Source organism: Diadema antillarum, unplaced genomic scaffold (assembly GCF_040938485.1).
Source record: "Diadema antillarum isolate AM-2024a unplaced genomic scaffold, OU_Dant_1.0 scf00000071, whole genome shotgun sequence".
Classification (NCBI taxonomy): Eukaryota; Metazoa; Echinodermata; class Echinoidea; order Diadematoida; family Diadematidae; genus Diadema; species Diadema antillarum.
In genome coordinates, this window is record NW_027270960.1 from 3,598,899 (window position 1) to 3,610,974 (window position 12,076).

Consider the following 12,076-nt stretch of genomic DNA (forward strand, 5'->3'; position numbering starts at 1 on the left):
TAGACCTACCGTATCATACGAACACGGTAAATCCTGAATGTGTAGGGATATTATGCTAACACCCTTTGATGGTAGTCATATATATATCTATGTTTTCGAAGGAACCGTTCCATGCATGTATACCATATTCAAGAAGGAAGTAACTGAAGAGGGCGTTTCATAGCATAATCAGGAGTTGGTTTCATGACATTTGTTCCTGCGACAATAATTGCTCCCACAAAATATGTGCACGCTAAGCCAAAAATGAATTCTACCCTCAAACATAACCCTATCCCTGATCCTTTGATATGACCACATCAAACTAAACATAAAATCCTTTCACAACCCGAACCCCAACGAAAATAAAACCAGCGCAGTTGTCGCAGAGGCGAATGTCGTGTCACCATGGAGTTCCATAGCAAGTCACAGAGGAAGTATTAGCAAGGGTAATTATTATGAGCAAGAATACGGCGAGGCTATCGACCACCATGGTTGACTTCCCATTATGAATAATAAGATGTCACGTAAAATACCGCGTTCGCATGGTTGACTTCACACTTTGAAATGGTGGTAATATTTCCTCAGAGTGCTTTATTCACTGAATATGTTTGGAGTAGCGCTCTTGAACCTAAAAATCGCTGTGCTATGATAACTTGAAAGAGGCGAATCCAGGAATTCCACAAAGGGGGAGGGGGTGGGGGGGGGGGGTGGGGTGAGAGGCGCACGCGTCCCCCGGCCTCCATTTTTTTCTTTTTATGTCATTTGGTTTAGCAAAAAAAAAAAGGGGGGGGGGGGCGCCCGCTGCTCCCCCACCTGTATCCGCCACTGTATGTAGGTTATAATATATATCATGTATATATATATATATATATATATATATATATATATATATATATACTATATACTATATGTATATGTATATATATTTATATGTATAATCATGTAATTCTGTTTTACTGAACTAATTTGTTGATCTGACTGACGTCTGTGAAATGCACGCAAACGCTTGATTGTAGTAGCATTGTAAAACTCAAGTGTTTAAAATAATCATAAGGAATAATCGTTTTCACTCTAATAATCAACTTTTACAGATTGCACTCACGAATGTAGGTGTGCGTCATTGTCTGTATAACGAGATACGAAGTAAAAATGTGACCACTCACATGGGTTTTCGATACAATACAAAAATACACAATGAAAGATGATCACATGGGAAAAGATGAAGTCACACGTTTCCAAATGTCTGACAACAACAAGAAAAAAGATTTTTACTGTAAGTTTATGGTGCAAGTCATAAACACCAAAGACGACAATCAAAAATGAAAAAAAAAACAACCAACAACAAAATCTCATGAATAGAATACTAGTTTTATAGACCTACCAATAAATTTGAAAACTTGTGATTATCATATCTACATCTAAGAACACTACTACACGAGTGTAATCCAAACATCACTCAAGCTTTCAAATAGACAACCCGAATGGATTTCGGATTATATGTAACGCACGTATTTCGACACCAGTAATGGATTATTGATGTCAGTGTTCACCTTTTTACAACTATGAAAGGAACGCCGAGGTACCTAACAGGGGATGTTTCCCTATCGAGACCCTTTATAGAATACACTTGTATAATATCGTTCAAAAACATCATGATAATGCAACAGGAAAACACATGATAATGGCTTTGCAGATATGTCGTTCTTGAAGGAAGGTGTTGTCACTCGTAATTGGACGATTCTGCAGTGATCAGACAAACCAGGGAGGTGAGAGTAGTTCTCTCACCTTCCCAGTGGATAACCAAGGAGATATGTGATTGGACAAGCCATAGCTCAAGGTACATGTTCGTTGTACTTCCCAAAACGTGTATCGTCTGCATGAGATATACATCAGTGATAATACACACGCAGTTTACACGTAATGCCGTTGTTGCTGTTGTTGCTATTGTTTGATTTTACTCGACCCTAAACCACGAAAAGACTCCTGTCCCTATTGACCTCGAGTTATTCACTCGTCGAATCTCACGGCTAGACTCGCACACGAAGGCACTCTTCCGTAACTATTCTATACTACCACCTAGTCTGGTTTCCAGACCCTTTGCCAACTGCCAACGAAGTCGCCGCCCCGCGACGAAGTCGCCGCCTCTGCCGAAGGCAAACTGCGCGACAAAATCAACTTAAACTATACTAGTTTTTGACGTTGAGGGCGTCAATATCATGAATAGCGAAATAGTATGGGCAGAGGGTCTGGAAGCCAGACTAACTACCACCATGAGAATGGAAGAGCTAGACGCTCAGACGTGAAAAGCAATGTTGTACGTGGACATCCCGCCCGCACGTACTGGCAGACAGCAGTGAGCCATGGTGATGCCGCCGTGTAGAGGACTGGGGTACCGACGCTCCGCTGGAGGTAGGTTACACTGATTCATTTCGAAGTGCGGGATATTATGCTCGTGGGGGATTGTTAGGGTAGAGGCCTGGTGCTGTGTGAGTCGCATGCGGTGTATTAGGCATTTTGTCAGTTGAAACGATGTCTTTTTTAGAGAGCTTGGGTCCTTTTAAAGCGTGATCTGAAAGTACAGCAAAGAGATTATAGAAACTGAATACTATAAACTGTGTGTAACATACCTTTGTGAATGTAGCCTGAATTTGCACCTGATTTAATACTATCGATCACCGGCCCCTAGACCCTCACATCAGCACGGCGGGGAGACGTGGATTGCCCTGTAACGTCTGGGTTCGCTCCACAGAGCAGACACCACACAGAGAACTTGCTTTCCGTTTCACCACGGAGGTTGAAACCTTCCTGGTTTCAGCTCCTTACCCTTCACATGCATAATAGGGCCTATGGGATGGGCAAGTCATAAAATCCTCAGTAAGTTGAGTAACTATGTAGCATGGTTCATCTCCAGACCAGAAAAAAAAAAAATCAATGGAGACAATAGGGTGGACTGCACGTTAAATAAACTTGTTGATGTGTGTTCTTATCCTGCGAGTGTTACATATGTGAAGTTATGGAATGATATCCGATCTTATCAGATCCGATCTTATCAGATCCGATATTATCATATAAGTATTATCTTTAACACAAGATAAAACTGATCAGTTGTTGCTGGCATTGTATATGATGGGATTAGAGTTATTATGATACTGTACTCTTACCTATTATATACATAGTTTTGTTTTCTCGTCTATGTATATTTCAATTCTACTGTGGTTGTTTGTTTGTTTGTTTTTTTGTCTGCACGTGTCGTTATTCCTACTCCTTTTCTCCATTTTGTCTTCATTTGTGTCAGTGACTTTGGCTACCTGTGATCGTGCACCCCCCCCAAAAAAAAAACAAACAAACAAACAAACAAACAAACAAACAAAAAACGTCAGACATGGCATTTTTAGTTCAGGGCAAATCCTGATGAGCGGGCATAATACCCTCTCAGCTTTCAAATAATGTATAACTCAGTACAAGTGAACCTTCCAAACCTATAATGGAAAATTTAATTGGAAACAGAGCTTTCACACTCCAAAAAAGTATAAAATGACAAAGAGGTTTTCAAGTTTAAGGTCTATCCGAGTGCTTAATTTCACCAAGCTGTGTGCTGTGTAATGAATGGGAAAAGATTTCAAACTAGCATAGCAATCATAATGACGGGATGAGATTATCAGATTTAGCTAAAAATTTTGCACACTCCATCAGCACATTCTGTTCATGACTATAAAGCGAACTTCCAAAGTAGTACAGCGTCATCCTTTAAAAGGTTATTAAAGATGAAACTGAAGAGTGCGTAAAGGGTTCGTAAGAAATGAAAAGGGACATCTGAACCGTACGTAATCACATTAGTCTACATAAAAGTGCTATAAAAACACGTTTTGCAATTTCCATTTCTGATTTTGATTTTGTTTGATATTGTATAACTGTGTAATAGATTTGTGTAGGGTGTTGTTTGCGTCCGCTGTACCTTTCATTGAGATAATTATGTAATTGTGATGCAAGATGTGTTTGTATTGTCATTATTATTTTGGTATAGCGTAACGTCAATGGAAATAAAATTTCTATATCTGGCATAGACCAATAAAGATGATTGAATGAATTAATGAATTTGTTTACACCCTGAACTTTGAATCATATAGAAGATTAGGTATTTCTGTTTCAGAAAATATACAAAATTAGAGATTGACTATATAGGCTGGTATACTAAACCTATTTTTAGTCCTATTTTGAATCGAGGTGTGCGACTTGTTGTTTTTATGTTGCACGGTCTCATTTGCCTCCTGTCGCTTTATTCACTATTGTAGGAGCCATCGTGTTCCTCCTGTGCACTGTGTTGGTGGGGACGTCTTCTCAGATCATCAGTGACAATTCGTTCTTGCTGGTTTCCCGTCAGTGGGATTTCTTCCTCGAAAGCAGCGGGGTGAAAGGGGTGAAAGGGGTGCAAGGGGGCGACATACTTAGAGCGGCGCTGAGCAATTATTCAACCCCGTGCACACAAGAGCTCGAACGCGCCTTCGCCGAGGGGGGAGCGAAGAGAAATACGAGTAAGAACGCAGATTCCGTAGCAAGCAAATTATTGTATCTGTGTGGTTACAATGCATTCATTTTCTATTAGTCATATCTCCTTGTTCCCTTGAAAGCTCAGGGTGAGTGTTCCCCCTACGGCAAACAATACTCATTCGTTAACACTACAGCTTCCTAAATGTTCACAACGAATGAGAGTACATTATTTGCAGACCAAACATACAATAGATCCTTTTTGAATGTCAATATTATCTCTCCTCTGTCTGTAAGTCTTTCTTTCTTTGTCTTCTTTGTTTCTTCTTTCTTGCTTTCTTTCTTTCTTTCTCTCTCCTTACGTCATGAACCGTGATCATTCTCAGTTTAAGCAGGGAGGTGGGAAACAGACAGTGGTGTGATCGTTGCGTGCACTTTGGCTGATGTATAACCACAATCTTCAAGCTGGTTTCTAGAAGTACCCCCTTTACCGACCGAGGAAAATGGGTTAAGATTTTGACCCCATATCACAGGCTTTTAGAAGGGGAGCCATCAAAAATTACCTCCCTATTTTAGGGTTTTGGAAGGGAGGCCAGCAGAATTGCCCCTATCTCATGCTTTTGGAAGGGAAAATTACTCCCTATAGATGAAGGAAGAGTGCTGAGGTAAATAGTGTCTACAATTTCAGAACCTGCATGGACAGGAATACATTATTTAGAGACGTTCTCATGCTGAGTGTACCCGAGAAGATGTACTTCCTGCAGCACTTTTCCTTCACTCAGGGTCCAGGCTTGGATTTCTACAGATAGACATGTCTGAACGATATTGGGAAATATTTGTAAACTACCCCCTGATTATGAATATTTCGGTGGAAATAATGAAAGACCCCCTATTCTAAGGAATTTGGTAGATTTTTCCCACGAGTTGAGCCCCGATACTATGCCCCTTTCCCGAAAAATCGGGAACGCGCATGCGGTACAGATGACCACCAGATTGTGAGTGGTGAGGGGGAGGAGGAGTGGGGGTGTAGTTGTAATGTATACTGGGAAATCATCACTCAGATATTTTGATATGCGACATGCGTGTATCTCCCTAACACTATGAAGCAAATATTTTGATAGGTTGATTGTTATTTATGATCTATTTTGCCCCAATTTTCGCACATCGTTTCATTTCAGAGTAAACATGGACAGTAACGGTAGACGGCATGATTGTGCATTTATATATTGAGATACAAACTTTGTCATATTTTGAGGTTTGCTGCTCCCCATCTTTGCTGTTCATACAAGGGCAGGCTAGTCTGAAAACGCACCTCAGCCAAATAAAACAGGGATTTGGAAAACAGTTCTTTTGTCAGTGAAAAAAAACACTCTTACACATTCGTCATTGTCCAAACATCTGATCAGCTGGCGACGGTGATGATAGGATGGAAAAATAAGAAGACATTCGTTCACAGTCCATTATTGAGTGTAGTAGGTCCATGGTCTACCCATGGTCTATACCGATAGTATGTAGTAAGCGTATTCTAACACGAAATATCCTTCATTTTGTAATTGCCACTGTAGAAAATGGCGTTTTATTTAGTCGCCAGAAGGGATAAAAATATAGCTGTTGCCCTTTCATTGAAAGACTAGTTGTGACCTTGCATCACAAAACCAACAAAAAGTCGCCAAAGATGGATTTTCAGTTAGGGGCAGATTCTAAGCTTTAAAATGATGTATGACTAAATTCAAATGGACTCTCCTAAAACCTATCTAAATATTGGAAAGAAATCACACGCTCTGGAAAAGTGTGAGCTGAGAAAAGAGGCTCTGAAGTATAAAGTCTATTCGAGCACTTCATCTGTACCAAATCGTGCAGCTGTGTGATGAATGGGACAAAATCCAGGCTGTAAGCCACCGGAACAACATCAGATTAAGCTGAAATAGAGCATGCTCTATTAATTAATACATTTTTTCCACGATTAATGCCCACTTTCAAAGCAGTAGCGTTTTTGTTTGTTTGTTTATTTTATTTATTCACGGTTAAAAACACATACAGAGTGTGCCCGCATTCAGCTAATAGCTGTTTTTCAGCGAGGCCGTGATATACATTAAAACAATAGATAAAAACAATGAAATACAATTAAACAAAACATAAACAAGATTGAACACATTTACAGTATTGAAAGGAAGAAAAATACAAGGAAAAAAAAAACCAAGAAAAAGAAACCGTAGTAACCATGTAGTGACATAAGAGGACATAGGTTAATATTCAATATCTACATGATGAAAGAAGAGAGCCGATATTTTCAATTTTACAGATCTCTTTACCAAAAAATTTCAAATCTGTTGTAAGTCTGAGATTGTTGGGCAATGTATTAAAAAGCTTTGATGCATGATATAATGGGCTAAGTTGAAGAAAATTTGTGTGAGGTCTTGGAAGAGCAATTTGTGAGTTAGCATGACGAAGGGCATAGCCAACATCACTATTGAATTCGATCAATGAAGATAAAACAGGTGGGCCGAGATTATGAAGTAAGTTAAACAGATTAACCAAAGCCTGTTTGACCCAGTATTCTTTCAGCTGATCAATCTTGAGGGTTTCAAAGAGAGCTTCAGTGTGAAATCTACTATTCACTCCAAGTACAGATCTTAAACATCTATTTTGTAAAGTCTGCAGCTGTTTTAACCGAGTTTGTCGACCATTCATCCAAATAGTGCTGCAGTAAGTGAAGTGAGGCTGGATTAAGGTTTTGTAAAGTATTAACGCTATCTTTTCATCAGTGAACTGTCTTATTCGCTTTAAAGCAAAATACATCTTTAAAACCTTTTTAAAGGTTTTAAACGTTATCCTTTCACCCAAATTCTGAGATTTGCAAGTGCACAGTTGTAGAAAAACTGGTGAAAACACACTTTCCCATTCACTTTATGATCCCAAACTTTAATAGCGGTAATGTAGAAAAAGAACGGCTCATTCTAAAAATAAGAAAAACCTCAAGATTTTGATGTCCTCAAGTAAAATCAAGGCGTGCGCTTTTGTTGGTTTTGTGATGCACGATCACAGTCAGTGGTACTATTTGGATACAGTGCAGGCGAGTAAGGATGATATGGGATGGGTTCGTCTTGCCGGCTGAGTCCGTTTTAGACCGCTTTCTTCTATTATACTTGTGGCCTACGTTAAAAACGACAAACCATCCAACATAGAGTACTTAGTCCTGCATGCGACTCAGAACGAAGAGTTTCATGGCAAAATGGGCTAAGCGTCATTTTTAAACATTCTTATGATAAGTCGATCATCATCAGATTGAGATTAGTAAAACCCTTAGTGATACCTCAAGTAACATAATATGTCCCATTTTTGTATTTTTCTCCTTTAATTGTAAATATCGCAACTCAATTAGAATGAAGTTACCGCTTTCTGCGATAAAACTTTTCAAATAACCTTGTCATCGTCCTGCTTTGCTATCACTCGCATTACCCGGTGTAGTTTGCTTTAAAAAAAATTAAAAAAATCTCCCAAAAGAGACGTAATGCTAAAATTATACGTATCTGTAACTATACGTCTCTGGCGATCTACGCCATTCAGAATAAAATCAGTTCTTTTCTGTCTGGTCAATGTAGAGAAGGTTCGATACGAATTACTATTTGTGGAATGCCTTTGTAAAGCTAAGTTGGCATACATTTTATCAGAGAAACTGAAGAAATCAGAGAGAGAGAAAAAAAAAAGAGATGTTATGATAGGTATATAATGGTATGTTTGCATCCACAACCATTTTGGTTGCGGTAACACAATATAAGAAATTTCAGCAACGCTATTTTAGCATGTCAAGCACCTTTGTAATTATTTGTTTGGTGTGCATATCGTTTGTTTTTGTTCTAGTTCTCGATGCAACGGGTAAACCCAGCGCAGGTGTACTTCTGGGCTCTCTCTCCTGGCTGGGTGACTTCAGGCAGTGTAAAGATGCTAGCAGTCTACACTACTGCCTCGCCGATATCAAACAAGAGGGTGGGAGCAGCCGGGTAAGGGTTTCATTTTAATTTCATGGAACGTATAGAAAATACTCCATTTGACTGCGGTGTCCGATGAGCGCGCGCGTATGCTGAATGCATGATATATTGCGGCTGGGCGAGCCAGTCGCAACATCATGCGCGTAATGCGTGCGCGCATGGGACACCGTCTAAACGGCGGATTTTGCTGCCAGTAGGGTGCTTCTTAAAGCTGTTACGAACGACTTCCGAGCGACTGGTGATCATTTCTTGTGCTGAATTACTGAAATTCTGATAAGTAAAGCATATCACAACTGATCACCCGTCGCTCGTAAGTTTTTCGTGACTTTACGAACAGCTTTATGAAACAGAGGCCCAGGTCCGATCGGTCTTTATAGTAGCACTCTTTAAGTTGCAGCAGGAAAAGAAATAAGACCAAAAAAAAAAAAAAAAAAATAGAAATAAATGCAACCAGTGTAACAATTTCGGTCGATTTTTCGTAATAAGTTGCAATAGCAATGTCATACGAACAAACTGACCAATAAACTTCAGGGGCCCGGGTCTTAAAACTTGTCATCTGTGACAACTGTCACATTTCTATGACAAATTTTTAGCCAATCAGCTGCAAGGATTTCAGTAGCATCTTTTTCTTGAAAACCCTATCACAAATTTTTACTAAACTTGGCAGGTAGCATCCCTAGTGAGATAGAATCACAATTCCATCAAATGGGCACCATGCCCCACCTGGGGGCCCCCAGGGGTCTCACCCCCCCCCCCCTCCTGTAAGGGATCTTTACAGATTTTCTCTGGAACCATAAATTATTGAGCTAAGTTGATACAATGAGTCAGTATACTGTTGGTGCCCTCCCCCACCCCACCCCCGTGGGACCCAAGGAAGCGGGATGAGATGGGGGGGGGGGGGGTCCAAATGCGGGCCTAAATGTTCGTCTTCTTGCTGAATATAACATCATGGATTTTCACCAAACTTGGCAAGTAGCATTCCCACGGGGATAAGATCTCAAAGTGTTTGATTGGGCACCGTGCTTTCCTTGGGGGCTCAGGGGGTCCAAACCTCCTAAATTAATGAATATTCAATAATATTTTTCTCTAGTTCTTATCAAAAGTGATAGGGCTTTAAGTCTTTTTCCCCCAAGCTTCATAATCCAACATTCTATAAAGTACAGTGTATTCGGCAGGTATTTTCACCAGTGTGATGGAATATTATGTAAACGGACACCATGCCCCCACTCTTAAAGCTACCCCCACCATAAGTTTCCAATGTTCTCAGGTAAGAGGCTGCAAGAATGCATGGAAGGTGAACTAATGATACTCAGGTGAGCGCGTGACCCCCGGATCTCTTGTTTAGAGAGTATGGACGATATCTTAAAATTTCCATTTTGTTTTGATCAAACACAGTATTCTCCAGTCTCAAATTCTAATATCTTATCGATTATCATTCTAAATACATTCAGCCAGGAATAGCATGATGTTTTACACTAAGAAAACAAATGAATCGAATTTTCGTTTTAGCATGATGTTTTACACTAAGAGAACAAATGAATTGAATTTCGTAAGTTCTGTGTTGTTGTTTTTTTTGTATAATGGTTATGATCTTTGGAACATTGGGAGGTGATGACATCATCAACTCACTCATTTTCATGTCTGTTTTCGCTTTTACCATTCAATACTGTTACAATTACTGTTATCATTTTAAGTTTCATAACTTCCTCAATTTTTATCCGTTTTTATCACATTGTATAAACTGTCGTGCTTGTCAAATATTATCATACTCTTCTAATTCATGAAATTCTTATTTCTTGATTATTATAAATTATTACATTTTTTCAGACTCCCTACTGTTGTGGAATTTCCCTTTAACAGTACCTTGAATTTGAATGAAATCCAATCGGAGGAGAAAAAGAAAATGACCGATCATTTCCTAACATGACTTTTGCATTGTTGTACGGAGCTTACACTGAACGGTCGTTATACTGAAAGGGAGAATGTTATATCCACTTGGGGATATTATCAATGTAAAGTCATTTGAAATATAGGGTAGCATTCACAAAGGAGCACATTTAGTAGTAATTCGCTTTCTCTTTTCCCATTCTTTAACTTACTGTAGCTATCCCTTTCTGTAAAATGGGGAGTATGCGTGCCGGAGGAATGTTCAGAGATAGACATCAAAGACATACTACTACATGTTGGTAAGTCTGTAAGCTTGTTTGCTTTATGTATGTTTATAATGTAACCAAGAACGTAGTCCCATATTTTGATCTCGGTAATGTACTTGCGCGCTTGATTTATTTAAGAAGTCAGTCTCTCGTACTTGCGATAAAAATCTAATCCGTCACTAGATCAATCGACTTGTTCAGAGATTTCCTCAATCTTAAGACGATTTGTTTCCTCTTAGTTGATTATTATTTTTCCAGCGTTAATTCCCTCAACTGTGTATTATAATCGGGTTCTCTACATTTATGGCCAGGTTTAGGGGATAAAGGAGATTCAATTCTTGTTTGTTTGCTTTTTATCTCTTTCTTTACTTTTTTTCTTGCAGGTAGGGAAGTCTTCCCTGACATACGAGCTCAAGTCACTTGTGAATATACTGGAGACCCCACAACAGACGCTGGGTTTATCGTTACTCTGTAAGGGTTATTAGATTATCCCACCCCGGTGTATATCATGATAATGATAATAACCATAATAATAATGATAATAATAATCATAATCATAATCATAAGGATAATGATGATAATAATGATAATAATAATAATAACAATAATAATAATAATAATAATAATAATAATAATAATAATAATAATGATGATAATAATGATAGTAATGATAATAGAACGAAATCTTACAAAGCGCTCATTCTACTACAAAAAGATACTCATGGCGCTTTGGAACAGGCTACATAATATATCACGTTACAACAGAGCATCACAGAAGGTATAAGACAATGAACAAACAAACAATATATACACACAGTCATATTTACTTACATACAAACGTATATGTATGACGTATGTGTGATATTTTACGTGCCGGTGATTTTGCTGCTCAATAAAATAACAACTCCAGCAATAACGGAAAAAGAAAATGCTCGCTCTTACGGATTTACGGAATAGAGCATTACAGAGGAGTAGAAGCAGCCCTAAGGAGCCAAGAGGCTACCCTGGATAAAGAAAAAACATTATTCTTACCCTGGCACCAACTGGTTTTAGTAGCCATCTGGATCGAATAAAAGTGTCTTTCTTGCTGTCCACCTTGTCAGGATTGTCATCTCGCTCATATGCCTGTTGACTCTGTGCGCTACTGCCATCGATTTCCACCTGAGCAGGCGAGCTATCCAAGAGGAAGAGGTTCCCATCCTCCAGAGCAGGGTGGCTGAGACCAAGGACGACATCCACGAACACAGCAAGTCTTGTAATGTCCCAACTGATGGAAGCAAACTTGAATTAGGTAATGTATCTCTGAAGGACTGTCCAATAGTTCAGGCCCTGGTTCGTAACACTCACATTCATTGCCGGGTTTCCAATATTATTTACTCGCCTTGATAGATAAACCCAGCATTATTTCGCCAAATGTATGAACTTTCATGTCCCCCCCCCCATTATCAAAAAAAAAAAGAAAAAAAAAAG

General features: G+C 39.1%; 1 protein-coding gene across 1 annotated transcript in view; it reads left to right on the forward strand.

Moving 5' to 3' along the window:
* Positions 1-2,339: 2,339 nt before the first annotated feature.
* LOC139716985 (nose resistant to fluoxetine protein 6-like) overlaps positions 2,340-12,076 on the forward strand; it is a 29,231-nt gene continuing 19,494 nt past the window's right edge. Inside the window, exons 1-6 of the mRNA XM_071628503.1 lie at positions 2,340-2,388; positions 4,272-4,511; positions 8,326-8,465; positions 10,558-10,639; positions 10,990-11,077; positions 11,710-11,897. Coding sequence (XP_071484604.1) covers positions 2,340-2,388; positions 4,272-4,511; positions 8,326-8,465; positions 10,558-10,639; positions 10,990-11,077; positions 11,710-11,897 — 787 coding nt within the window. The remainder of the gene's footprint in view (positions 2,389-4,271; positions 4,512-8,325; positions 8,466-10,557; positions 10,640-10,989; positions 11,078-11,709; positions 11,898-12,076) is intronic.